General features: G+C 37.2%; 1 protein-coding gene across 2 annotated transcripts; it reads left to right on the top strand.

The window, feature by feature from the left end:
- Positions 1-667: 667 nt before the first annotated feature.
- Positions 668-24,640, top strand: LOC103709890 (ubiquitin carboxyl-terminal hydrolase 14). 2 transcript variants are annotated; one of them, XM_008795414.4, is made up of 20 exons: positions 668-842; positions 949-1,120; positions 2,886-2,998; positions 3,084-3,420; positions 7,706-7,800; positions 10,579-10,712; positions 10,788-10,844; positions 10,934-11,011; positions 12,147-12,201; positions 12,274-12,315; positions 13,165-13,245; positions 15,099-15,297; positions 15,380-15,437; positions 15,539-15,661; positions 21,569-21,657; positions 21,772-21,861; positions 21,960-22,133; positions 22,293-22,420; positions 22,680-22,806; positions 23,863-24,640. In XM_008795414.4, exons 1-20 carry the CDS (start codon positions 732-734, stop codon positions 24,039-24,041), a joined length of 2,442 nt encoding a protein of 813 aa, XP_008793636.2. In that variant the 5' UTR covers positions 668-731; the 3' UTR covers positions 24,042-24,640. The 2 variants fall into 2 exon arrangements, with proteins under 2 accessions (XP_008793636.2, XP_008793635.2); XM_008795413.4 differs by having other exon boundaries at positions 15,524-15,661.
- The last annotated feature ends 1,355 nt before the right edge of the window (positions 24,641-25,995 follow it).

Below are 25,995 nucleotides of genomic sequence, written 5' to 3'. Positions count from 1 at the left end.
TGATATTCATTATAAGATCCGAGCTTGAGCCAGATTTTCGAGCTCGAAAATTAGACTGAGCCAAGATCAACCTAAGTTGAGCTTGAGTTGATTGAAATCAAAATATAATATTATTTATACTATATACATAAATATTTTAAAAAATAATATTCATAAGAATATCCGGTGGTTGATAACTTCATAGTTAAATTATAATTCAATATCAAATGCACGAGTCAATCGAACAGGATCACTTATCCGGATGCACGGGTTGATCAAATAGGAGCCCTTATCTTCTCTCTCCATCTCACCATTTGGGTTTCCTCTTTCCCATTCTCCCACTCCCCCACATGCGCCTCCATCTTATCTTTCATTATATCCACTCTAAATTTGAGGCTCCTCGCTCCCTCTTTTTTATGTTGCTGAACCTGGTTTGGGCTTTTCGTCCCTGGGCTTAGAATTAGGTTCTATGGACTCAGCCTGGTTCTGGATGCCAGGCTCGGGCTCGGTCTCAGGCCGGACCCGGGCAGAGCTACATAGCTGCTCGAGCTTGGCCCAAAACGGAGCTAATTTTAAGCCCTAAACTTGTCGTACCTGGGCCTTGCCCATAGCCAGGTCCGAAGTCGGCCCGGCTCGACGGTCAGGAGCTGGCCGGAGGCCGCTTCTTCCAGGCCTACTTATGCAGTTATGCGCCTACTCTCCGCTGCCGTTTCCCCGCCCCTTCGGCTCACCCCGCCCAAAACCCTACTGGAATGATCCCGTCCCCGATGGAGCTCCTCCGCTCTCACCTCTCCAAGGTCCGAATCCCCGAGCCCACCAACCGCATCTACAAGCAGGAGTGCTGCATCTCCTTCGACACCCCGGTAATCCCTCCCTCTTCCCGAATTTTAGGGTTCCTCCGATCTATTCTTGCTTTCTTTCTTTTTTTTCCGATTTCAAGTCGTTTGATGGTGATCTGGTCTGGTTTAGAGGTCGGAAGGGGGGCTGTATGTGGATTTGTGCTCGTTTCTTGCGTTTGGGAAGGAGTACGTCGGCTGGAACTACGAGAAGACGGGGAACCCGGTTTACCTCCACATCCAGCAGAGGAGGAAGCCCGTCCGTGAGGACCGGCCCCTCAAGAAACCCACCCTTCTCGCCATCGGTACCTGATTGCCTTCAGAACTGTCTTTTCTTTTTGTTTTTTTTTTCCCCTATCGGTCTTGATGGTGGAATTACTGGGTGTAGTGGTTGAAATCTAACTAGGAAGAGTGCAAAATTATCAACTGTGACTAGAAAAGTCGTACATTTACGGTATTGCAAAATTCCTTTTTCGTTTCTTTTTTTTTTTGAAGGGAAGGGAGGTAAAATCGACGAGGTAAAGCCATCCTGATCAATATTTAATACTCCCCACAAGTTTCAAATCTAGCTCACTTCACACATTGAGGAATTTTTTGCCTGGATCTTATGATTATTTGTTTAGTTTTTAATTTTATATCTTTGAGTCTTAGGAAATGCGCCAGTATATCTTTGCCTGTATCCCTTTTCTTTTAACATTTTTTTTTATTCTTTTGGGAATTTCATGGGATCATCCAATCTGAGCATGCACCATTATTATGCTTTCACCTAGATCAAGTTGCTCTAGGCAGCTATTTTCATTTCTTTTTTAATCAAGCCAGTGATATTGAATATATGTGGGAGAACTAGTGTTGCTGAAATCATTCTCAAGAAAATGTTGGAAGTATAATGACTTGCTGGTGCTCTTTATGGACTATTCTTGCAGTGACATAGATATATGGATATGATTGAATGCTAATACCTGGAAACCTTAACTTTCCATGTTTCTTGTGTGGAAAACTTGTTAATGCCTTATGCATGTAAATTTGTTAGATTGGTAGTATTTATATTCTTTGAAATTTAATCAGAGGTTTGCTTGGAAGCATAAGTTGGTGACATGAAGAGGGAGAGTATCGAATAAGATCAAATCTGAAATAATAGAGCGGAACACTCGAACATATGTAAATTTATCTGTTTCTTCATATTGTCTGGGGTTGATAGCAATGTGGTGAATTTGTTTCTTTGTAGTTGTTGGCCATTGACGTTATTTGCTTTGTGTTAACTCTTTGATGTTATTTACCTGTTTCTTCATATTGTCTGGGGTCGATAGCAATGTGTCAGAGATGGATAGTGAATTTGTTTCTTTGTAGTGTGTTGACCATTGATGTTATTTGCTTTGTGTTAACTCTTTGATGTTATTTACTTGGAATTATGTACTATATGAACCCATAATATGAGTGGTTGGTGAATGAGGTGGAGCCAACCCAGGGAATTTGGGACAAGGATTGATGATTTGGATATGGTATCCTTGTATTATATGGATGAAGCTAGGTGAATGAAGCGGATACGTTCTTGTAAAGCACTATGTGATGATCATATGCCTGTGTAAGATGTTCATATGATAAATAATGTTGTATGGTATAGAATGTTGAGTTGAATACATGATAATAATATGCAAGATAAATCAAGGATTGAATACTTTAGTGGAGCTGTAAGAATGACACTAGTTAAGGACAAAAAGATAGAGAATTGTTTGATATGGTATGGACATGTGCAATAAAAATTTAAGAAAAAGCTCAGTTAGGAGAGGTGCATGAGTTTGCATGAATGGATTAGGAGGTTCATATCTAACTAAGTTGAACAAGTGGACATAAGTTTTGACTGGCCCAATTGGGTCATATCTTAACATTAAGTGCCACCATGTTGTCTCAATGAGGCCTTGGGCTTAAGTTTTGTAGCTTGAATTTGGAGTGGAAAAATAGTATCTAAGTTTCTAATATGTCTATTATACATTTTATATCTTGTTTGTTGACAAAAATAGTTGCATTCATTTTTTGCATTAAAAGAGATTATTGATATAATGTCTTTGATAGGTATGGAGGGAGGTTTTGATAATCAAGAACCAGAATATGAAGAAACTTATGATATTGTCATATTACCTGATTACGTTACTCTCCCATTTCCATCTGTTGAGCTGCCAGAAAAGGTAGGTACTCGTTTTCCTGTTACAATGAGCATCTAGGTGAAAAATCATAAAATATTCTATACTTCAATTTGTTGTAAATTTGCAGGTTAGGCTGGCTGTCGATTCCATTTTAATTGCTGAAGGTGCTGAACGCAAAGGGCAATTAGCATCTTGGACTGCTGAGAAAAAGAAAGTCAGTGCCTATGCCATGAACCTGCAACAGATGAACAATGGTGTTGTTGTTCCTCCATCTGGGTGGAAATGTAGCAAATGCGACAAGACTGATAACCTCTGGCTGAACTTAACTGATGGAATGATCCTCTGTGGAAGGAGAAACTGGGATGGCAGTGGCGGCAATAATCATGCTATGGAGCACTACAAAGAGACAAACTATCCTCTTGCTGTAAAACTTGGAACTATAAATGCTGATTTGGATGGAGCAGGTAATGTTTTCACATGCTGTTCAGATGTAGGATGGTCTACACCCTTAATCATGCATACATTTTGCATAACAGTGTTGTGAGTTGCTGCCTGCATGTTACATGAAGTTTTCTCGTATGTCCGAAATTTGAATCTTGTTTTAGCATTTATTTTTACTCTAAATTGCTTTATGCTTCAAGTTCTATGAAGTAAACTTAAATTCCTTTTGTTTTGTTTATTTCTTAAATTTGTTGGTCAATGTAGTGAATTTAAATTGGACATTATAATTGCAACCAGCTCTTCTGATTCTTTTTAGAGTCTAGTAAACATGCAATTTGAGAGAGCATGCCACTATAATTTTCTTTTTGGTTGTTGATTTCTTTGCAAACACGAAATCAATCTTACCTTTTACATTGGAATGGTGCTGAATCTTTTAAATCTCATAGTTCTTGGGGATAATGGCTTTTAAAGTACTAGGTTTAGATGTTTAAATCTTGATGCTGTTTCTGAGGAAGAGTCTGTTAATTGCTTCATTTGTAAGAAAGAAGAAATTATTGTTTGAATTAGTTTTATGAATTTTTTTTTATATAATCTATTGATTGTCATTTGATTTTTCTCAAGGTTCTGAAATATGAATTTCATGAATTATCCTAATGAATTCTAAATTTTGTATCTCAAAATTTTGGATAAGTAGATGTTATAAAGTTTGTAAATCTCCATAGCTGGGGTGTATGGAATCTTCTCTTTATGGGTTTTCAAAGTATTAAAACTACCAAATAGTGGACATAAAAGAGCATGACACCTTGTAACCCTTTAGAAAATGGAGTGTTCAACTTACATCTACCAAAAGTGTCAACTCTTGGCACAACTTTTTGGAGTGTGTTATTAGACGACACTTCATTACAAGCGATGTCACTTACCCATCCATTTCAAGTGCTAGAATTATTTCCCTATAAAATATTGATATGAATAAAATTTTGTTAGCAAAAAGCAAGATTCACCATCTCAGTACTGGACCCCATACCAGTACGATCTTGTTACAGTGTCGGTATGTGGTATGGTGCGAGACGATGAGGGATACCGAGGGTTGTTACGGTATGAGACTGCATACTGGTTCGGTACCAGTAAGGTATGATATGTTGGGTATGGTTCGTTTGATATGGCAAACCTTGCCAAAAAGTCTCTTCGATTACTCTATGTAGTTTAGTAGCCAAGTTAATATATATATGTGTGTGTGTGTGTGTGTGTGTGTGTGTGTGACTATATTTTTATTTGTAAAAAAGAAAACTGCATTAAAAGGAAGCCTCTTGTGATTTTTTTTTGGGGGTTAACGTGTTGGACTCTTTGGGACACCTAAATACTTAGCATTGTGTCTAATCTATAATTGTATAGGTAACACTAATATTTAGGAGGATAAATAATGGTGCTAGTGTTGCAGGTAGAAAAGAATCCAGTCTTTGCCCAATCTAAATTAGAAAACTTGCTTTTTTTTTGGGTTTGCGCCATAAAGCTACCCTTACATATATTACCGGGTTGTTTGTTTGTTTGGCAAAAGTACACCAAACTTGATTATGAGACTTAAGAAAAATTGAAAGTTTATCCTGTAAAGCTTTGAACAGAACAAATATTAAATAGAGCTTGCTATCCTACCCGAACTTCTTAAGTGGATGGGTAGGATTCAGATTAGGATAGAACCAACTCCACCTGTCCAGGTGGACCAATCAAATTGTTTCAGTATTCAGGTTTAGTCCTTAACACCTCGAGTTTACAAAACCCTGCCCTGGTTTCTAGTCTGGGTCAAGTTAGATGCCACCTGCTAGGATAAAACATGTTATATCTTGAGACATGCAGCTTGTCTTGTAAGCCCATTCTCATCACCCAAGTCCAGCAACATATCTTCCTCTTTTCCTTTTCTTTTCCGCCTTATGTTAGCATCTTATTTGATCTAAATTTTTAAATAGCACTTCACAATTTGCTAAAACCATAAAACCATTTTGCTGGTTATTTTTTGTTGTACTACAAGAACATGAGGGAACAATGTTTATATGTAGTATTTATGTACTCAAATGTAAAATCTATAATAACTTTGCAAATATGTGCAGCCAAAATCTCTTTGTCCCTCTCTCTCTCTCTCTCGCTCACACACACACACACACACATGAACGCATGGGCGTATGCGCCCACGTCCACATGTACACTTTTGTCATAATGTTACTGTACGCAACACTAAAGTCATAATGCTAAAATTTAACAAAAAAATTTAGTGCTAAAGTTTGAATGAGGTATGTTTTCTAGGTTGTTACTGATGGTATCAATCTATGAGGATATGATATACAAAATTGAGAGATCAGCAACATAAATCTCATGATCATTGAAGGTGCACACTACAGCTATATTTCTTCTTTTGATAAAAGCCTGTCAACTTGACATCTTGCCACTTAAGTATATTGTTGTCGGATGATATAAGATTATCCATTTCACATGATTTGACCTCCTAGAGAATAAAGTGACTCCATGCTTAAAGGTCTGGAATCATAAATTTAAGGATTATGAAGTGCTGTCTCAACACAAGGATACATAATTTGAGGAGTTTAATGGTAACATGTCAACGATTGATGGAATATAGGATAATGTGATGATCATGACTAATTTGCAACATAAGCAAGTTGTGTAAGTAGGTAATGCCCAAGTTCCAGCCCAAGGGCTCCAAATAATGGAAGGAAGATGGGGATAGACCAGATGAAAGGGAGGAAGATTGCGGTGATGCAAGATATGCTTGTTGATAGAGTAAGCAACAAAGTAAAGTTTGTGATGTTGTCCCATAATGGATGGGAAATAATGGGATCTTTTTTGTTGGTTTATGCTATACCCATATATATTATATGAATGTTGAGACTAAATAAATATTTTGAACTTCATTGTTGCTCTGAATCTTTTCTAAAGGAAATTTGTGGTGTTGGTTTATGTGTCCTATTTTCAGCAAGAGAAGCTGTGTAGAGGTCCTATTTGATGTATATTTTGGGCTGGTAAGTCTTTTCGTAATCAGGTCTTAGTTTGGGAAAGTCTTGGGTGTCTTTCTATTTTGGGTTCCATTGGAATCCAAATTTTATAATTTAGAAAATATTCTAGGCCCTTTTCTGGGTGACCGGTTACTTAGTTATTAAGGGTGCCTTTGAGACTTCAATAAGATAACATAGAGAGCAAGTGGTTTAGTTAATTGAATACAGATTGTTGAAGTCTTAGACATGTGAAAGAGATAAAAATGCAGTGAGGTTTAGCTTCTCTTCCTTGTACCTCCCATTTCTCGTTTGCTTCACCTTACTTTCTTTGTTCTCTCAAAACATTCTTCTCACTCTCTATCTGTTCTCAAGCATTCTACTCTTTTTTAATTGCTGCTGTCTACTTATTTTATGATTTTAATCTGAGTACAGGTTTGCAATAAATTGTTAGAGCAACCTTAGGTCTCATTTCTTGCAAAAATCTTAGATTTTTGAAGCTGCTAAACTTGGGAGTCAACCCTAGATTGAATACTTTTTTTCTCTACAGTCATTCTACGATCACTGTCATGTCACTCTTTGCTGAAACTATTCGCTGTAACTTAAGTTTTGTTTGCATGTCAACTACTAACCTTTGTTGCATCTCTGATCAACCGTAGATTCCTCAGGAACCATACTTCTCATGACAACCTAATAATTTTTTGTTGAACCTTATAATTTTTAAAATTGCAAAGAAAGGATGCTCTATCCTGCTTCATGTTGCAAGATAACTAGATGATAGATTGCCTTAACCCTGAGATTCTTATACTTTCTTATGTCCACCCTTTGCTGGTCTATCCTCTAGTGGTGCTATATCATACTATTAATTTTTAATTTTGAGTAGCATAAAATTAGACAACTTTGGAAAGGTTTTAGGTTAGGTTGCAGTATCATTAGCAGCAAAAGGGCACAAAATCATTCTATTGAATAATATCATAATCAGTGAATGACATCTACTTGAGTAGTTTTTCTCGAACAGACAGGGAATCCCCTAGCCTTGCCTTCGCATGTACAACTTACAAATGTACAAGTTGTGATTGAATGTGTATAGATATAAGTTAATAACCCATAATTGCATCATCCAAACTCAATATCAAATTAAATGTAATTTAATGTTTGATGATTTAACTTAATATTGAATCATACACTCAAGAGACATGAGACTGGAAAACTGATTAATTGTCTTTTTTCATTCATAAACAGATGAATTAACTCATCACAAATTTATTTTTGTATCATCTGTTACTTATATCAAGTTATTATGGCAGCTCAGATGTTTTCTCTTACCCGGAGGATGATAGTGTTGAGGATCCTTTATTGGCTCAACACTTGGCATTTTTTGGCATCAACTTTTCGTCACTGCAAAAGGTTGGTTATGTGTCCTCACAGCAAGAATTTATTTATTTATTAATTTATTTTGTGCTGAATTATACTATCTAATACTTGCTTAGCTTTCTTCATGCCTTTTTGACTTTTCCTATCTGAAAAAAGACCATGTAAAGTTGCTATTCTATAGAACAATGAAAACTGGTTTTTTTACCCATCCATACTGAAATTGGTATTTGAACACCTGTTATTTTTTATTGTTCTTGTAATATCTCACATGAACATCATGTTTATGTAATTTTTTGAAACACTGCCATTATTTTTATGCTTGCAGACCACGCTGAAAAGTCCTCTCTAATCTTAGTCTATTTTCTTAGTTATTTCATCATCACTGTGTTTTTTCATACTTTTTTTATTTTATAAAATATTGATAATCTTACACATTAGAGTAGGAATAGCAGTTCCCAAAAAGGACCAATTAGGAAATATCATTTGTGGTGGCATGGTCTTAAATTACTTGCTCTAGTTATACCTCTAGGTGGGCTTTGAGCTCTTTTTAAGGATAGAAAAGAGGGAAAGGGGACATGCATTTTAAAAGGTGGCTGCGGTATATGGGTGGTCAAGGGACCATGCAGCGCATATATGGTATGCAGGCTGCATATGCAGGCGCTTAGCAGTACTATTTTTGAACTACTTAACAAATACATTAAATACATAGAAAAACAACAATATTGATGGTATTTTTTTTAAACAATAGCAATATTAGTAATAGTAACAACCAACAGTTAGTGCTAGGTGCAGCAAAAAGACTAGAAAAGAGTTGCCAGTTATAATGATCTGGCCAATTCTTGCTGGTCAAACAAATGTCATTTATGGTCTTGTTTGGGTTCTTTTAATGCCATTCATTTATTTTATTATACTATTATAGTATTATCTGATTGCATTAGGATTTGCTTTGTTGATTTTTTAAGGAACTGTTTTAGATGCTTTTTTTGATGCAGTAGTTTGGCTGCAATTCGGCGCCCAATAGATGTCCATCTATTTCTTATTAAGAGTCTTGGTAGAGTCAAATTTTGGGGGACTGTTATAGTTGATAAGTCCACCTAAATTAACATGTTTTTGCTGATTCCTTTCTATTTTAGGAGTCCTCACAGAGTTTGGAAAGAGGGATCTGACCAGAACTTGTGGCATTTGAGCATATAAGGACAAAGATGCATGCATATGAGCATACACTAGGTACACTTGCATGTCCCTGGAATCATCGAGGCTAAAAAATAGTTGATGAACGATAGCTGATTAGCTGGACTAGTCTTTGAGTTTGGTGCATTTTACCTGTTACCAAAATTGGATTTCTTCAACCTTATTATTAAGTGCTTCACTTTTGTTCTACATGTCACCAACCACTCATTAAGTCTGATCTACACTAGTATGCGGCCTTATTTTTTGCTGATTTGCTGACCTTTAAGAAGACCGCTCTGAAGAGATGCACCTGGAATCATGTTGGTGCGAGGACCGTGCAAGCATGTGTTTAGTCCCACATCGGTTATTCACTGGGTAGATCTTAGGTACTTATACAAGATCAAAGAACTCAAATAATATCTTTCGGCTAGTCTTTTTGGGTGAGATTTTGGATTGTTATAAATGGTACCATAGCAAACTTGACCCATAACTTACGTTGATTAGAAGACACTACAACACAGATCTATTGGGGCTGACCACGGGTTGATCTTGATGCTTGTGATTATATTTGAATGGATTTGAACCCTTAGCCTGACGAGAACGTTACGGCTTAAACGGGAGGAGTATGTGAGGATCCGTGTGAGCGTGTGCTTGGTCCTACATCGGTTATTCGCTGGGTAGATATTGGATATTTATACAGGATCAAAAAAATCTAAATAATACCTTCTGACTAACCTTTTTAGGTGAGGTTTTGGGTGGTGGCGCAGTTGTATATTGTGAAGGTCTCATAGCAATTGAGGAACACTAAGGTTGAGAGTTCGAGCCTCTCTCACCCCAAAAATATATTGAGAGTTGTGAGGAAAATTGTGTCCTAGCGCGCTGGGCGCGTCGCTATTTTATATGAGGATCTGTGCGAGCGTGTGTTTAGTCCTACATCGGTTATTCGTTGGATAGATCTTGGATACTTATATAAGATTAATGAGCCCAAATAATACCTTTCGGCTAGCATTTTTTGGTGATGTTCTGGGTTGTTGCAAATGGTATTATAGCGCACCTGACCTATAACCTATGTGGACTAGGAGACACTGCAACACGGATTCACTGGGGCTGCCCACGAGCTGAGCGCGGTGCTTGTGATTATATTTGAATGGATTTGAACTTTTAGCCTGATGAGGACGTTATGGCTTAAATAGGGAGAGTATGTGAGACCCATGTGAGCGTGTGTTTAGTCCCACATCGGTTATTCGTTGGGTAGATCTGGGGTACTTATACAAGATCAAAGAACTCAAATAATACCTTTTGGCTAGCCTTTTTGGGTGAGGTTTTGCATTGTTACAGCTGGCCTATAATATCGACGCAGCACCAAGATGTGATTGTATTATTTATTTTGTTTAATCATGGGAAAGTGACTTCTATAAGATTTGTTAGGAATTTTTGTTTGATGTAATATCTCTAGTACATACGAAGGGCAGCACCAACATGCATTGAAAGCTTATGGCAAAGATACTGAACAACTGTTGTCAGTTGCATTTGTAGTTGATACCGGGCATGCATGATCTTTATTATCATGGACTCGCTTCATGATATTATTACCAAAAGATGCATAGCCATTCTTACTGATAATAAACCTCATTATTGCAGACTGAAATGACAACTGCTGAAAGAGAATTGGACCAGAACATAAATTTTGACTGGAATCGGATACAGGAAAGTGGGCAGGAAGTGGAACCCTTGTTTGGACCAGGCTATACCGGGCTTGTCAATCTTGGGAATAGGTAATCAGATGAGAGGTATTGAACATGTAGTCTTCTTTCAAAATTAATAGTTGCTTTTCTTTTAATTTTTGCCAGCTGCTATATGGCATCAACCATGCAAGTGGTTTTCTCAACTCGTTCTTTCATTTCACGGTAAGTATGCATACTACTCATGTAAGAATTGTCAATGTTGTAGTGCTCTTGTATTTCTTTTCTGATTTTGATGCCTGCTATCCTTTCAGATACTATGAGAAACAGAGTTTGAAAATGGCATATGAGATGTCTCCTGCTGATCCAACACTAGACTTGAATACACAGTTGTAAGTGAATGTTTAACTGACACTTCTAAGAAAGTAGTCTTAAATGAAAATGTTATCTATCATTACAACTTTAGGATTGCATGATTCTTCTAAATAGCACTGAGGCTAATTCTTCTGTTACTGATCTTAATAGTTAGATCTATGTTAATATTTGTTGAGTCTATGCAAAAGCTAACACTATATAGCATCATATGACTGGTGCAGTTTGCCATTAAATGCTTAATTTTGGCTGGTGCAGTTTGCCATTACTGACTGCTTGATAATTTAGATAATACCTTTTCTTGGCTCGTTCTGGTTTTGTATCAAATTTTACATTTACATTGTTGGAATATGTGCCCGTCCAGTTGTGGGGTCAAAAGGGTTGTTGTTTCATTTAGCTAGTTCCACACTGAAATAAGCTGCAACAGAAGGAGATGTCTTAAAGTTACAAAATGAGAAATGTTAGGGTAATGCTAACAACATGATATATGTTGACATGCCCATACAAAAAATGAATAGCTTTAAAGTTCTATAAGAATGCTGTAGTAAATTTTGACTGCATTACAATTTATTTGTACTCAAATGTGCTGGTCTCTGTTCCAACAAAATGAGCTTAAATGCTTTGAAATCTATAGTAATTTCTGAATGGTAAAAAATTCTAGTAGTTTGAGATTTTTTTTTTTCAATTGTGAATACTAATAGGTACATATCAAGTTAAAATTACCTTGATGATATTATTCCATTTTACATTTTTGACAATATGAAATTTTTCTGCCAAAACCATATGTTTCAGACGAAATCAAACAACATCTAAAACTGGAGCTGTTACCAGTATATACTTGCTGATAGATAAAAAAGTAAAAAATTCTGCTCACCGCATAAAAAAGTAAAAATCCTTCTCGCAAAGTGTCTCATTTTGGCCTAGTTCTTATACCATGGATCACTACAATGGTGCATTCTATTATATCAATCTCAGTATAATTGTCAAGGGAAAGCTCTTCAGGAACTGCAATAAATATGTGACATTCATTTGATTTTGTTTATTATTTTGATGCTACCCTTGTTTGGTATTTGAGTCTTGGTCATTCCGAAGTTGTTCCATTTGGCATTATTGTCTTAATTTTCTTCTCAAGTTAATGGATATTGTTTGACATAGGACTAAACTGGCGTATGGTTTGCTGTCTGGTAAATACTCTTTTCCGGCTCAAGAGGTACATTAAAGATTTTCTTGCATAATTTTCTTATCCTGTGTTGAGTATAATGATTTATTGTTTATCAACCAGATGGATGAAGTGGGAGATTGTAAAACCACAACCTCAAGTGCTGTAAGTTCTCCTGGTGTACTTTTTGACCTTTAGCTGAGTCTTGAACTGCCGTAGTGCTATTGCAGATTTTATATGTTGGTAAGAATGGTATAACCTTAATAAGAAACTAAATGTTCGCAAAATCTGTTGAGGCATAATTTGCTTGTGATTCTTTACCATAATTTGCTTGACTATAGATACCTAAAATTATAGACTTTTTCAGCATGAAGAGTTATCAGGGATACCACACAACATCGAGCATAAGACTGATAGCATGTATGAGTTTTAGAATTTGTCACCAATGAAATATTTCATGAGATGCCACCAGAAAGAGGAAGAATGTGTGTAAGCACAAGGTTTAACCTATCAATGCGGATTGCTGTTTGTTGTCAAATCAATTGGATAATATTTGCAAAATGGATTCCAAATGGTAGAGATCTGTTGCTAAGCTTTTATCGTGACTTGGCACTTGGACTGCTCAACAGTTGCAGCAATTTTTTTTCCTCCTTCCCCTGGTGCTATTCATAAACCGCAAAGTACATTGTGAAAGTTGAGAGGGTTTTGGAGATCATACAATATGATTTGAGTAATTAGCATGTACACATGAGTCATGTAGATTGAAAGTTAATGATTCTCGAATTATATTTATTTATTCATGACATTGTCACTGCTTTTGTTCACTGAGTAAGACAGATTTGATCTGACTTCGCAATTTGAAAAGTTTGGTGGAAGAGGCAATGAAAAGTCACTTTTAGCTGTTTTAAAATTTGAAATGTTTGTGAAGGTTAATTACGCTCTATATTGCTATTGTGGCCAGCTTCAATATCATGCTGATACTTGAATGCTTATTTTTCATCTTTCCCATTTCAGAAGCAAGAAGGGATTCCTCCTCGTATGTTTAAAACTGTTATTGCTGCTAATCATCCTGAGTTTTCAAGTATGAGGCAACAGGTAATAGTAACCTAGAGATCAATGGACATGCAAGTGACTTGATGCATATTTTTTTACATGGTTTTTTTACTTTAAGCATTAAAGTTCAAATTTCCTATTTCATTTCAACCAATAATAATTTAGACAAGTTGAGAAAGCTCTTCAACTTGGATCATGATTCTTGAAAGCTGATTAAAGAGTCTTTCTGTTATCGCAAGCCATCCAGAACATATGCTATATGGAAAAGAAAAATCTGACAAGAATTTTCATATATTAGAAATATTTCATAAAAATCTTCTTTACTTCATGTACCATCACTCTAGTGCCTTATGAAGTAGAAGCATAGCTGAATATTAGCCAAGCTAATGCAGAATCAAACTTTGCTCAAGATGATTTATCATTCATTTTTTTGAAGAATGTTATCGCCAGCTTTATCCTGGATTATTTGGACCTGAATTCCCTTCTGTAAGTTGCCATTTTAACTCTGGTTGAAGGATTTGCGCCTCCATTTTATGAACTTATACCATGGAAGAAACAAGAAAAGAAACCTCTTTAATATTGTTTTTGATTGTAAATTATGATATAGGGGTATCTCTTGTATTGGCCCTGATGGGTTCATCATAGCTTTTGAAGTTTGAACTTTAAAGGAAAACAACCTTTTTATTCAATACGCAACTAAGAGCTTCTATTACAACTCATAACAAAATTAACCAGCTGTTTGCTAAAGAGACCTTTTAATGCACAGAAAAGAAAAAGGGAACTGACTAACAAAAATTTGTTCTCTATGTAATACATGTAAAATGATTTGATTAAAGTTAATCAAGTTCACCGACTTGAAAAAAAAACTACCCTAATCCAATTAAGTCAGAGAGTTAAAAGAATACTCCCTCTTCACATTAATAAGTTTCTCATGATGGCTTGCCAAGAGAAACGTCAACACCAGTCCTTAGGGAGTTTAAACATTGACCATGTTGCAAGCTTCCCACCAAGGCTAGTCTTGAGAGCAGCAGGTTATGTCAGACTATTGACTAAGGACTGCTGTGCCGGAACCGGACCTCGGACCAGTTCTCCGGCAGCACGGGTCGGTATGGTGCCATGCCGTTCTGTGTCGGGCCCGTACCGACACAGTGGAGGGGGCAGGGGAGAGGGTGAATGGGAGAGAGGAAAAGAGAAAGAGAAGGGGGAGAGTGGGAGGGAGGCTGGCGAGTCGCGTGGAGGAGGCGGAGCCCCTCCTCTGCCTCCTGCGCGCAGCGGCTCCCCGGCCCTCTGTGGGCCAGCCTCCACCTCTCCCCCCTCTCTCTCTCTCGCTTTTTCTTTTTTTCCTTCTCCTTCTCCCCCTCCATCGCCGGTTCTCGTTTTCATTGCTGGAACCGTCCTGGTCCGTCACCGGTACGCCCTGAACTGGGTGGTTCGGGACGGTTTCGCTGACCATGCTACTGACTATAAAATTTTTTTGGTATGGGAATCTAGATATTGACATTTACCAAGCATCCCACCATGGAGATAAATTTTTAAACTGGTTGAGATAAATTTGTGGCTTCTAATTCTTGTCCCACTGTCTCAATCTGTGTCCTCCTGCATTTTCTATTACCATCCTTGTGGTACTAGAGGTCACCCTTATGCAGCTGAATTTCAAGCACTTGCAATGTTTTTTTATTTTGATAGTATAGCAATAAAAAGTGGTTCATTAATTTATGACATTTCTGCTCTGCTTATTGACCAGTGCTCCTCAATATATAGTTGAATATCTTGGACTAACAGTGTCTACTTAGCTCATCTTTCTTGTACATAATTAGTATGGTTGCTTCCCTCATATTTATTTTCCATCTGGATGGGTGTCTACAACCATTTCCTTACATTGGGTTGCTTTTTAGGATGCCTTGGAGTTTTTCCAACATTTGCTTGACCAAGTTGAGCGGGGCAATGCTGAAAAACCTGGATTTGACCCCTCGAGGAGTTTTAAGTTTATTGTTGAGGAGCGGCTGCAGTGTCCATCTGGAAAAGTTGCTTATAATAAAAGAACTGACAACATTCTTTCTCTGAATATACCATTACATGATGCTACAAATAAAGGTATTTGCTGGGAAGCCAAATTTTTGTTTGAGATCCTTTACTAATGTTGGATCCTATTTTTTCTTTTAAATAAATAATTCAGATCAGCTAGAAGCATTTCACAAGATGAAACCCGAAAAGAACTTGGAAGGGAAGGAAATGTATGCTACCAATGAACATTATATATGTCATATTCTATATTGACTTTCACCTGTGCCTTTCATTTTTCAAATATTGTAATGAAAAGGTTTGGTTTTATCAGAGCTAATGATGAAATTGTACGACCAAGAGTGCCCTTGGAGGCATGCCTAGCAAGTTTTTCAGCTCCTGAGGAGGTGCATGGCTTTTATAGCACTGCATTAAATGCTAAGACAACAGCAATCAAGTAAGTGGAAATATTTATGTAAGAGAACTGGTGAATAACATATTTCCTGTTATGATTATTCTCAAAATATGTTTTGTTATTCTTTTTTGGCTATCTATACATGATCATAAGTAATACTCTTGGAAGCTTGCATGGCTAGTTTTTCAGCTGCTGAGGTGGTGAATGTTTTTTAAAGAGCTGGGTTAAATGTTAAGATGACAGCAATCAAGTTTCTTTTTTCATTTCTTTTTTTTTTTAAGTAGGTCTTGTGGTAAAATAGCATATTTTCTTGATTAAGATTATTCTCAAAACATGATTTTTTTCTTATCTAATATGTAACAATTGGAACCGTTGAAACATTATATGGATACTTTTTTTTAAGGTATTTCATGCACAAACGATCATTATCCATCGTAGTTAAAGCAATATGTTTAATGATTTTCCATGGGCCAATCTTTTGACAATTGCCTTTCTTTGATGCTTCTATCGAACATTGTATTGGTGCTTGTTTTTGGCATGCTATTCTAATGTCTATACGGAAGATCACAAACTTCTGTATTGTCCCCTTCAGCAGGGCTTCAGAAAAGAACAGTCAAGAGGCAGTTTTCCATCTAATATCTGTTACTCTACAAAGAGATGTTAAATTGCGTTTTGGCCCTGTGGTGTGACCTCATAGTGGGATGAAAAATGTTTAATGATCTTCTGACAAGAATTAGCTATTTCTGTTCTAGTTCACATTTGCAGTGGTACTTGTCCTGGCTCATTATTCTGATATCACTGTAGAAGCTCACAAGCTTTTGTAATGTCATCTCTATCAGATCTCCCTGAATGAGCGTATCTGTCCGCATACAACTTTCTTGCAATCTAGTATCTTTTATTCTACAAAGAGATGTTAAGTTGTGATGTCCCTTTGTGACTTCAAGGTGTTGTTTATCTTGTGAGCTAATATGTTTGATGTTTTTAAATTGATATGGAAAGAGTGACAACTTGCAGTTTTGAAAATGATTAAAGTGCTAACTCTATGCATGTGAAAGAGTGAAGTTTATGCTTTGACTGATAATCTTGGGAAAAAGTAGGTATAAAGAAACCTCGATCAGTGATGTTAGGTAATTGGAGCTTTCGAGGTAGTATGTATGATGCTCATAGGATAGGGTGATTAGATTTGCAATTTTTGCATGATTTGAAATTAAATTCCAGGCTGAATATTATATCTAAATCTGAAATGTTTTCAGTTCTTTGTGTAGAAAATCTGCAGAGAAAAAATTCATGGTCTAGGGGTCTGTCCTCCAGCCTTGCCTACGTAGGGAAGAAAACAAATGAAAGAAAAAAAGTAATGGGAAAAATTACAATCAGTCTTAAGTGCTAAGATTTGGGGGAATATCCTCGAGCCTTACATTCATAGCTTGAGCCCGGTCTAGTTTTAACCCCTCTGACATTGGCGTAGCTTGGCTTGACCAGAAAAAATTCTTAACTTTTTCAGCAATCTGGCTATGGCAGGGAGTGGGGCCCGGGAAGGAAGCAGGGTGGGGTGTGGTGGTGGAGAGTGGGAAAGGATGGGTCTTGGGCAGGTTGCAATGGACATGTCTGGAGGCGGTCTCAGGGGCCAGTGTCAGCTAGGTGGTAGTGGAGGAGCCATTGGTGTCCGGGTAGTAGAACTGAGGGAGGAGAAGAGAGCAGAAGAGAAAATATGGTAAAATGGTTGAATAAGGTGCCCATTTGACACCATTGGTTGCATGACCCATGGTGGGGTGTTATCACATTCAAGAAACTAGATTAATGAAGAGAAAGAAGCTGATCCATTGCATATGGTTGTCAGTCTTCTCTTTGCCTTCAAATTCAAGATTAACAAAGAAGAGAAGAGAATAACCCTAGATGAAAGGTGGGGAATTAAATAGGTTTATTTGAGTGGTTGTGTTTATTCCGTCGAGAAAGGGTGAGAGGTGATTCTCTGTTATATATGCTTTGGTATGTGTTATTTTTGTATAGTCTCTTATTATAATCAAATACTATAAATTATATAACCTACACCGCTCAATTGGGCTAAATCTTGGCAAACTCGTGCTTGTCCTATCTTTTAGTGTGGCCCGAAAATCTTAGTCCAACTCAGCTCCTTAGGCCAAAAGTCTGCTCATGCTTGCCCAAAAGTAGCTTGGGCTGTCCAAGCTAGTTTTCCAATGGTTTATTATTAAGCCTCTTTGCCTCCTTTGGCAAGTGCATCAAATTGTGATTGATCACCTCTATGTGCTTGTGGATGTGGGTGATGCAAAGGCGGGATGGGCCTTAAGGGTGGAGGAGGAGGGCATGGAGGACGATGACCAACTCGGGGAGGAGGGTTGGGGTTCATAGGTGCACCGCCAATTTTGACCTTATTTGCACTCGAGTATGGCTGGATTGGAGTGAAGAAGGTCAGTCGGAGCAAGGAGAGAGGTTAAAGAAGTGACGGTGAATGCAGAGGAAGTTAAGGTTGGGAGGTGATGGGCCACATGATCTCAATGTTGGGGGCATCAAGGAGGGGTATGTGCTGGAGTCAGACATTAACGTGGTTGCTTGATGGCAGCATGTCTAGTGAAGTTGAAGATATGGACGAGGTAAAGGCCATGCTAGAAGGTATCATCATTGAAGGACTGATCTGAGGGATGGGTTTTGTAGTAAAGGAGATCTCAAAGGGCATTTGGATTTGGCATCAAGTACTCAAGATCCCAAGACTTTTGTCATATGCCTTTTTTAAAAAAAAAAGAAAAGGTGAAAGCTGAGATTTATTCTTTCACCTTTTGTTTTCAGAAACTTGAGCTTTGGTTTTTTCAAAATAAGAAAATATACATGTGTACCAAACATATTCGTGCCTTGGTTTTTGTATTTTTGTTTTCTAGACAGAAACTTGAAAGAAAAATAACGCTAAGCACAGCCAATGTTTTAGATTAACAACTCATATAAACCTAAAGAACTAGCTATATGCTACATCTACATGGATAAATGATATATACATTATATATGGATAGAGTTATGATTCTGCCACCGAACCTACTTTTTGTGGTAGTCCTTCCGGTAAATGACAAGATTAACCCCCATGTATTGCACTACATAGTTTTAGAGACATGGGGGTATTTTTGTCATTTGGCCCATGCCGTTGATTTCCTACAAAGACTGCAAAGAAGGTTTCACCTTTTAGTGCATTGATTTCATAGGGCAAATGGCAATGAATGTGTAAAACTATCTGGTGTAATACGTGGAGGTGAACTTGTCATTTGTTGGTAGGACCAACTCAAGAATTTGCTCCAGTGGGAGTGTTATAACTCTACCTACATGGTAGGGTATTATGTGCATGTGTCTGTTTATATAAGTATAGAGAGAGAAGCAGTTATGTAGAATGTCAACTATTAATCTTATTCTTAACCTTCATTTGTGATATAATACACCAAATCTCATGCCAACTTTCCAAGCAACATCTTTGCAGGCACATGCCCATGAATCATGCTTTGCCATTTTTTATATAACTAAATGTTGATCTTACCAAATCTAGGCTGTGCTGCTTCTGCCTGCAACTAAAACTTGTATGTAATCTGAAACGGACGACAATAAAAAAGGTTCTGAAGGGTTTTGAATCTAGGAGACTATGTGATTGTTGACATAAACCAGTAAAAGCCTTTTAAATTACTGCATGTTGAGGTCCATTCAGAATTATTTCTAAGCAGAAAGAAGGCACAAGAAATCTTCAACATATAATCTTACAAATGAATCAGAATATTACAAATGAGTGGCTCTGTGTTTCCATATCTCATGACTATACAGTCATGACTATCTCATGACTATACGTTTGTCACCAATCCTTTTGTTGTGCATTCCATAAATCTTTAAGAGTACTCAGATTCATAAGGACTGTTCTCTCCAATAAATCAGAATATTTCTTTTTTGGTTTTTGGTTCTCTTGAGGGTTGTTATGGGGTCTAAGGTTGGTTTGAAGAACCAGGAAGCAGACTGGTTGAAGTGCAGGTTAGGTGTCAAAAGTAGAAGCCGATAATTATGTTTTATGGTGTTCATCCCATATTTTCTCATGTCTAAAAATTTTCAGGGAGGTTAAAATAAATCAGATGTCTATATAACCATTACTGTGTGTTTAAAGCAAAATAAATGCTTTAAATGGGTAATATTGGGTTAAAGAAGGTTATGGCTGGCAAGGTGATTTGGGCTTCCAGCACTCCTAATACTAGCAGACTACTGCTACAACTTACTATCGTGGTGCAGGTGACTGAAGGTAATGTTGCCCTATCTTAATTGGACATTGACTCACCTAAAGGCCTGGGTCATTTGGCCGCTGGTTCTATTGCGAGTAAAGAATTATAAATAGAATAATTATGATAAATAGTTGTTATGTTTGGATAATAGGACAAACTGCTTGAAAATAACCTAATAAAAATTAACATAAATAAATTAACAAGAATCTATTGCAGATATGCAAAATAAGGGAAAAAGAAAGCCTAGTAACTGAGAATAGGGAAAGACTTTTGGAGGATCAGTGCTGTTCCCCCGGCCCCCCAAAAAAGCTAGTTTCTTTGCCTCCAAACCCACCATGTTGTGCTCTGGCACTTATATTTATCCATACTTTTGAACTTTTGGTCAGAACTCTGAAACTAAAACATTTTTGTTGCAGCTAAAATTGATCCTAAACTGAGGTTGGTTTTGCAGTTTCATCCAAAATTAACTTTTAGGTTCTAATTTATTATATGCATAGGAAATCTATGCTGTTCTCTTTTTTTTTCATTTCTTCAAATTTTAAGAAGCATTATCTCGAAAGTGGACTTGAAATTTGAATTTTGAGAAAAATCAGAAGAATTCTAGTATTTGAGGGAAGCAAATTTCTTAGCATATTTGGCTATCATACGACTTGCTATCCTAGAATTCTACCACCTTAAATGCACTGCATATGCATTTAAGCTGCAGAAGCAAGGCACTTTTTTTTGGTTAGACCCACAACTATACCGTTGCCACTGACTAATTATTATATTAACGCAACACCTCGACAAGCTCTCAGCTTATTAATCAGCTCCTTAAGCGAATAACTCTTACAAATTAAGGCAGTTCTTTTTACATAGGCCCCCAAATTGTTACAAATTTCTTGTTTTCAGTAAATATGGATCATCGGTTCTATACTATCATAAGTTCATGTGCATCATGATAGAACTGCAAATGTAATTAAGTTTTTTGTGTTTTTATATCTCTTTGAGGTGGTCTTAAACAGGGTGTGAAACTTGATTGCTGGAAACCTATATAAGTTTTGCAATTTATAGATACTCGAAGTAAATCTTCAAAATAAAAACATCTTGTATTTTGGGTTGTTGATAATCTGAGTGACAACATATATAGTATGGTTTCCTTGGTCTCCATCCGTGGTGCCAACTGTTTCAGGCCAATAGAGTTACATAAGTCTATTAACTTAATATCAGCACATTTTATTTCATTCCAGGTGCAGACACATGTTTGTAGTAAAGAACACACAGAGCTAATGTATACCCTGGTGACATTGACTCCTGAGTCATTGAGATCAATTTTGGTAGTTGGCAATCAACATGGCCTTGTATTCTAAAGGGGAAGCTATCATTTCTTGTTTGGCGTGTCTTACTAAATCTCTTACATTCAGATGTTGAGTCAAGTAATAGGTGGCTAGTAAGATAATTTTGTGTCATCTAATTGATAGATGTGCAGTCAACATCCCATTTCCTGATTTACTTTTGCATACAGAGACACTTTTTGAATATCAAAAAAATAGCAGTTAACAGCTGCCTGCCCTGGGCAGGGCCGCCCTTATGCTTGTCAAGATGTTCCTTTACTAGATAAGATATTAGATATAGCTCAAATATTTTAACAATTGGGACAGTCTAAAGCTTTAATCTTTAGAACAGTTGATGAAGCTTTGCCTACATGGTTTTGCAGGACTGCTGGTTTGGTTACATTCCCTGATTACCTGGTACTGCATATGCGTAAATTTGTGATGGGGGAAGGCTGGGTACCAAAGAAACTTGGTATTTTCCTCTTTCAGTGTTTATACCTTCTTTTCTTTTTATTTTAAATTTTATCTTGCAATTTTGGTACCTTTTTTTTGTCTTCTTATTTATTGCTCAATGCTCGCGTTTCAGATGTATACATTGACGTACCCGATATAATTGATATCACACACATGCGCAGCAGAGGTCTGCAACCAGGAGAAGAATTACTACCAGAAACAGGTGGATTATGCTAATTCTGTTGGAAGCTTCTTAAAGTGGTTTGACTCTTTTAACTTGGTATCTGATGATTGCATTCCAAACTGTTACATGTCTTGCAGTTTCCAGTGGTGAGAAGATGGAACCTACAAATGTTGCTGCAAGTGAAGATATTGTTTCAAAACTTTCAGGCATGGGCTTCAATTATCTCCATTGTCAGAAAGCTGCCATTAACACCTCAAATGCTGGAGTTGAAGAAGCAATGAATTGGTTGCTATCTCACATGAATGATCCAGGTTTGTGTTTTGGAAATATTGAATAGATGAGCTGGTTGCTGTAGATCTAGATGTACAGGAGGTAATCAAGAATGCGACCAGTTGGAGCTTATTTATTTTAAAAATATAGTTTGATAAAAATAAACTAGCCTTCGATTTCATTTGTTTCACCATTTGCAGATATAGATGATCCAATTTCTCATGATTCAAAAACTGTGGAGCTTATGTCTATTGATGAAACAAGTGTTGAAACTTTGATATCATTTGGATTTCAAGAAGAGGTTGCTCGAAAAGCATTGAAGACCTCTGTAAGATCCTTGTTTAATTTACCATCTCATATGAGTAATGCTGGTAACTACTGTTGATATGAGGCAATCCTTTGTCAACACGAAATACAAATTTTCGCATGCTTGCTATTGCTTATAGCTCCTTCTTGGGGCTCTTATATTTTAATGTTTTTGATCTCACTCTAATTCTTTATCCACTCCTTTGTTAGAGTGAGATACTCCTGCTCCAATACCCCTCCCCCTGATGAACTAATTGCATCTTGGTTTAAACTTTTGCTAGGGCGGGAGCATTGAGAAAGCCACGGATTGGATATTTAGCCACCCGGAAGTTTCCAGCTCAGTTGATACAGATGCTACATCAAGCAGCACGCAGGCTGGTGATCCAGGAGTACCAGATGGAAGTGGCAGTTAGTTTCTTTGATCCCCTAAACTTTTCTTTTAAGCATATGAGAATTATGAATTTCTTGCATTTACTTTAGTTTTTTTGTGCACATGTCTTGTTTTTTTTTCCCTTCAAGTTTTCAAACTTGTCATGAATTTTTTGACTTTGGAGACATTTTCCTATACTAAAACTTTAACATCTGTAATTCTCTTGGCTATGCTACTTGACAAATCGTTGTTTGCGTTGCAAGGGCCCGGGAAGCTAGTACACTTGTGGCTTTAAGGTGAATAAGCCAGTATTTGTACCGTGGAGTATTGCTGGTAGCCCAAATTGCTAAACACATTTGTCTGTTATATCTGTTTGAAAATGTGCATGCCGCTTGAAATTTCTCAAATTTTCATCAAGATCCAGAGATCATAGATATGCTATTAACATGTCTTCTGTATCCTCAATATAGCTGTATATTTTGAGGACGTTAGGCTCCAACAGTGGTATCTAATATTTAGAAGTGAATCTGTTGGTACGTCTGTTTTCTTTTTTTTAGTAACAGTGCCGTGTGTATGTTATATATATATATATATATATATATAGAGAGAGAGAGAGAGAGAGAGAGGAGGGGGGTGTTAAATGTTTTGTTTTCTCTTGGAACCTTGAATCATTTTTCTAGCCCTTGCTCTGTCTTAGGCAGTTCAACTTGTTTAATTTTGATATATCATTAACATTGTTTATTTCGGTCATTTAAAATACTTCAGGAGGCAAAGAAAATAATGATGTGCATCAGATCTTCTGGTTGTTAAATGTTTTGAATCTGGCTATAGGGATTAGATTTTGTTCTCCTGTTTCATAGAAAATAAGCAGCAGTTGTTCTTGCTTAGGTAAAAGAACATGCTAAAGGATATGCCTGTTTTGTATTTTATACTTTCCCTAGAGTCCATAGTGTTACACTTTTATCTTGTGAACTCTTTATTGCTTCTTCTTGGATGAAATGTATTCATCTTTAGAAGGATGAGTTTTCTGATAGTTCCTTTCAACCATGCTTGTCCTAATTCAAGATTTAACGAAGATTTTTTTTTTCTTGCAGGATACAAGCTTATGGCCCTGGTTAGCCACATGGGTACCTCCACTCAATGTGGGCACTATGTGGCCCACGTGTATAAAGATGGAAGATGGGTAATCTTCAATGACAGCAAGGTTGGTGCATCGGTCAACCCACCAAAGGACATGGGGTACCTCTATTTCTTTGAGAGGATAGACAGCTAAACTGAACAAAATTGACTGCTGGAAATCTTTAAGCAGCTAAACTCTTAGCAACGGTAGAGGAGATGAAATTCACTTAAAATGACAGGTGATGTTAGGTAAAATCTCCTCCCTGTGCTATCATTTCCCAGCGAACAAGTCCCGATGCATCATTCTCCTTCGGAGTAATAAAACCTTCTGTCATCAAAACTTTGCTTAATTGGTTGACATCTTTTTTGCTGATATATTCAATCTGGTTTTAAGCAGTTGGTGATTAATAGTTAATCAGACTACGGAATTCATAGAAGTTAGCAGGACTTGTTGCTTGTAGTCATGGTTACATTTGCAATTATACTGTGAACAGATGTTACCTGCCTCTATAGATCCTGTCCTATGCTAACCCAGCTGAGGAAAAAGAACCATTGCATTGGTTGAATGAAAAGGAAGACTAGTAACACTGATCACTGACTTCATTTTCTTGAAGGATTTATTGGATCACTATGTCTATGCATTTCTAGCAATGTGGAATTTTGGCTTTGTGAAATGACATTATGCTTGTATTAAGTTCTAAAATGACTGATCACAATGTTATTATGAGTTTCTCACTATGATATTTGGATGTTCCATTACAACATTCTTGGATATCAAGCTAGAGATCTTACAGTCACCCAGAATCTAGTCATCTGGAATGCTGTTCCTTTTGTTCTTTTTGAATTAGGAGTCCATAGCATGATTCTCCGGATCTACTGTTTCATGAGTTTCTCACTTCACAAAATGTGTTTATTTCCAGTCTTTCTACTACAGAGTCCTACATGATTATGCGGTGTGCTGATGTACTTCATTAAAGTATTCAAAAGAAAGCTTTCAAGGGTGAATCATAATAGCTTCTTGTGTAGGATTGCTTATGCTTTCTCAAAATGAGTTTCCATATAAGTGCTCTGAAGGAACGCTTGTACGGGTTAAATATGCTAAAGCAATTTTCACATCCACCTGGCTTCAATAGAGGCGGATAGCTTTACCTCGAATTCAGCTTTCCTGGAATTTGGATCTGAATAGAGTGGCAAGATCCAGAAGATCATATTTTCGTTGTGGTTGGGTCTATGATTAGTCGATTAAATTTATCCGATGGCACCTTTGAGGTTTGCTTCAGTACTCGGACAGGAAAAAATTGGGATAACTGAGAAATGATCTAGCTAGTTAGACCGGATGGTTTGATGATCCAAATCGTTTGAACTCTCTCAGTTCGTTGGTTTATGTTTTGTTTTGTTTTGTTTTGTTTGTTTGTTTGTTTTCTGGTTTGGGGTGTCCTAGAAGCTCGATTGATACTCGTCCCTAAATGCTTGATTCATACTGTGTCTTGACGAGCATCCCATCATCTGTTATGCTGAGTCTTTAACTGGGGATGCTCTGATTCATGGGACATTAAATCCCTGCTAGTACTAGCAACATCCGACGTACCTGGGGAGCCTGATCGCTGGCTGTGATTTCAGTGCTTGCACCCCACTCTTTGTACTGGAATCTTCTTCTGCACAAAGAGAAGGACGATTACGGTGGGTTTGGTAAACAAACATTATCTTTACCATTCTAATAGCGCGAGGATACCCCACTGCAGGATATTTATTTGTTTCCTTTAATCATGGTCTCCAAAGACTGTTCTCTACTGTTTCGTATGGCTTCATGCCAAATCTTCTCGGGTTCACCTCCGAACCCATGCAGCTAATCTACCACACTAAGGTCAGTTTCCAGGTGCATTTTTTGAGGATAAATAAATGAGTAATTCTCCTGTATTGCCCGCCTATCATCGCCTTGTGCGACGGGCGATCTTTTCGCATGGTGCTATTTATAGACCTTTCTCTGCGTACGATATCTTGATTGAAGGAGACCAGGTGGTAGGCTGAATTATGTCCATAGTTGGTCAACTCACAAGTCCTTCGGAGAGTCCATCATGTTGCCTTCAGCATTATGTAAGTAAAGTCCT

The sequence above is a fragment of the Phoenix dactylifera genome, chromosome 12, assembly GCF_009389715.1.
Source record: "Phoenix dactylifera cultivar Barhee BC4 chromosome 12, palm_55x_up_171113_PBpolish2nd_filt_p, whole genome shotgun sequence".
In the NCBI taxonomy this organism is placed as follows: domain Eukaryota; kingdom Viridiplantae; phylum Streptophyta; class Magnoliopsida; order Arecales; family Arecaceae; genus Phoenix; species Phoenix dactylifera.
The sequence above is the reverse complement of the archived record's forward strand: the minus strand, read 5'-3'. Positions and strand labels throughout refer to the sequence as shown.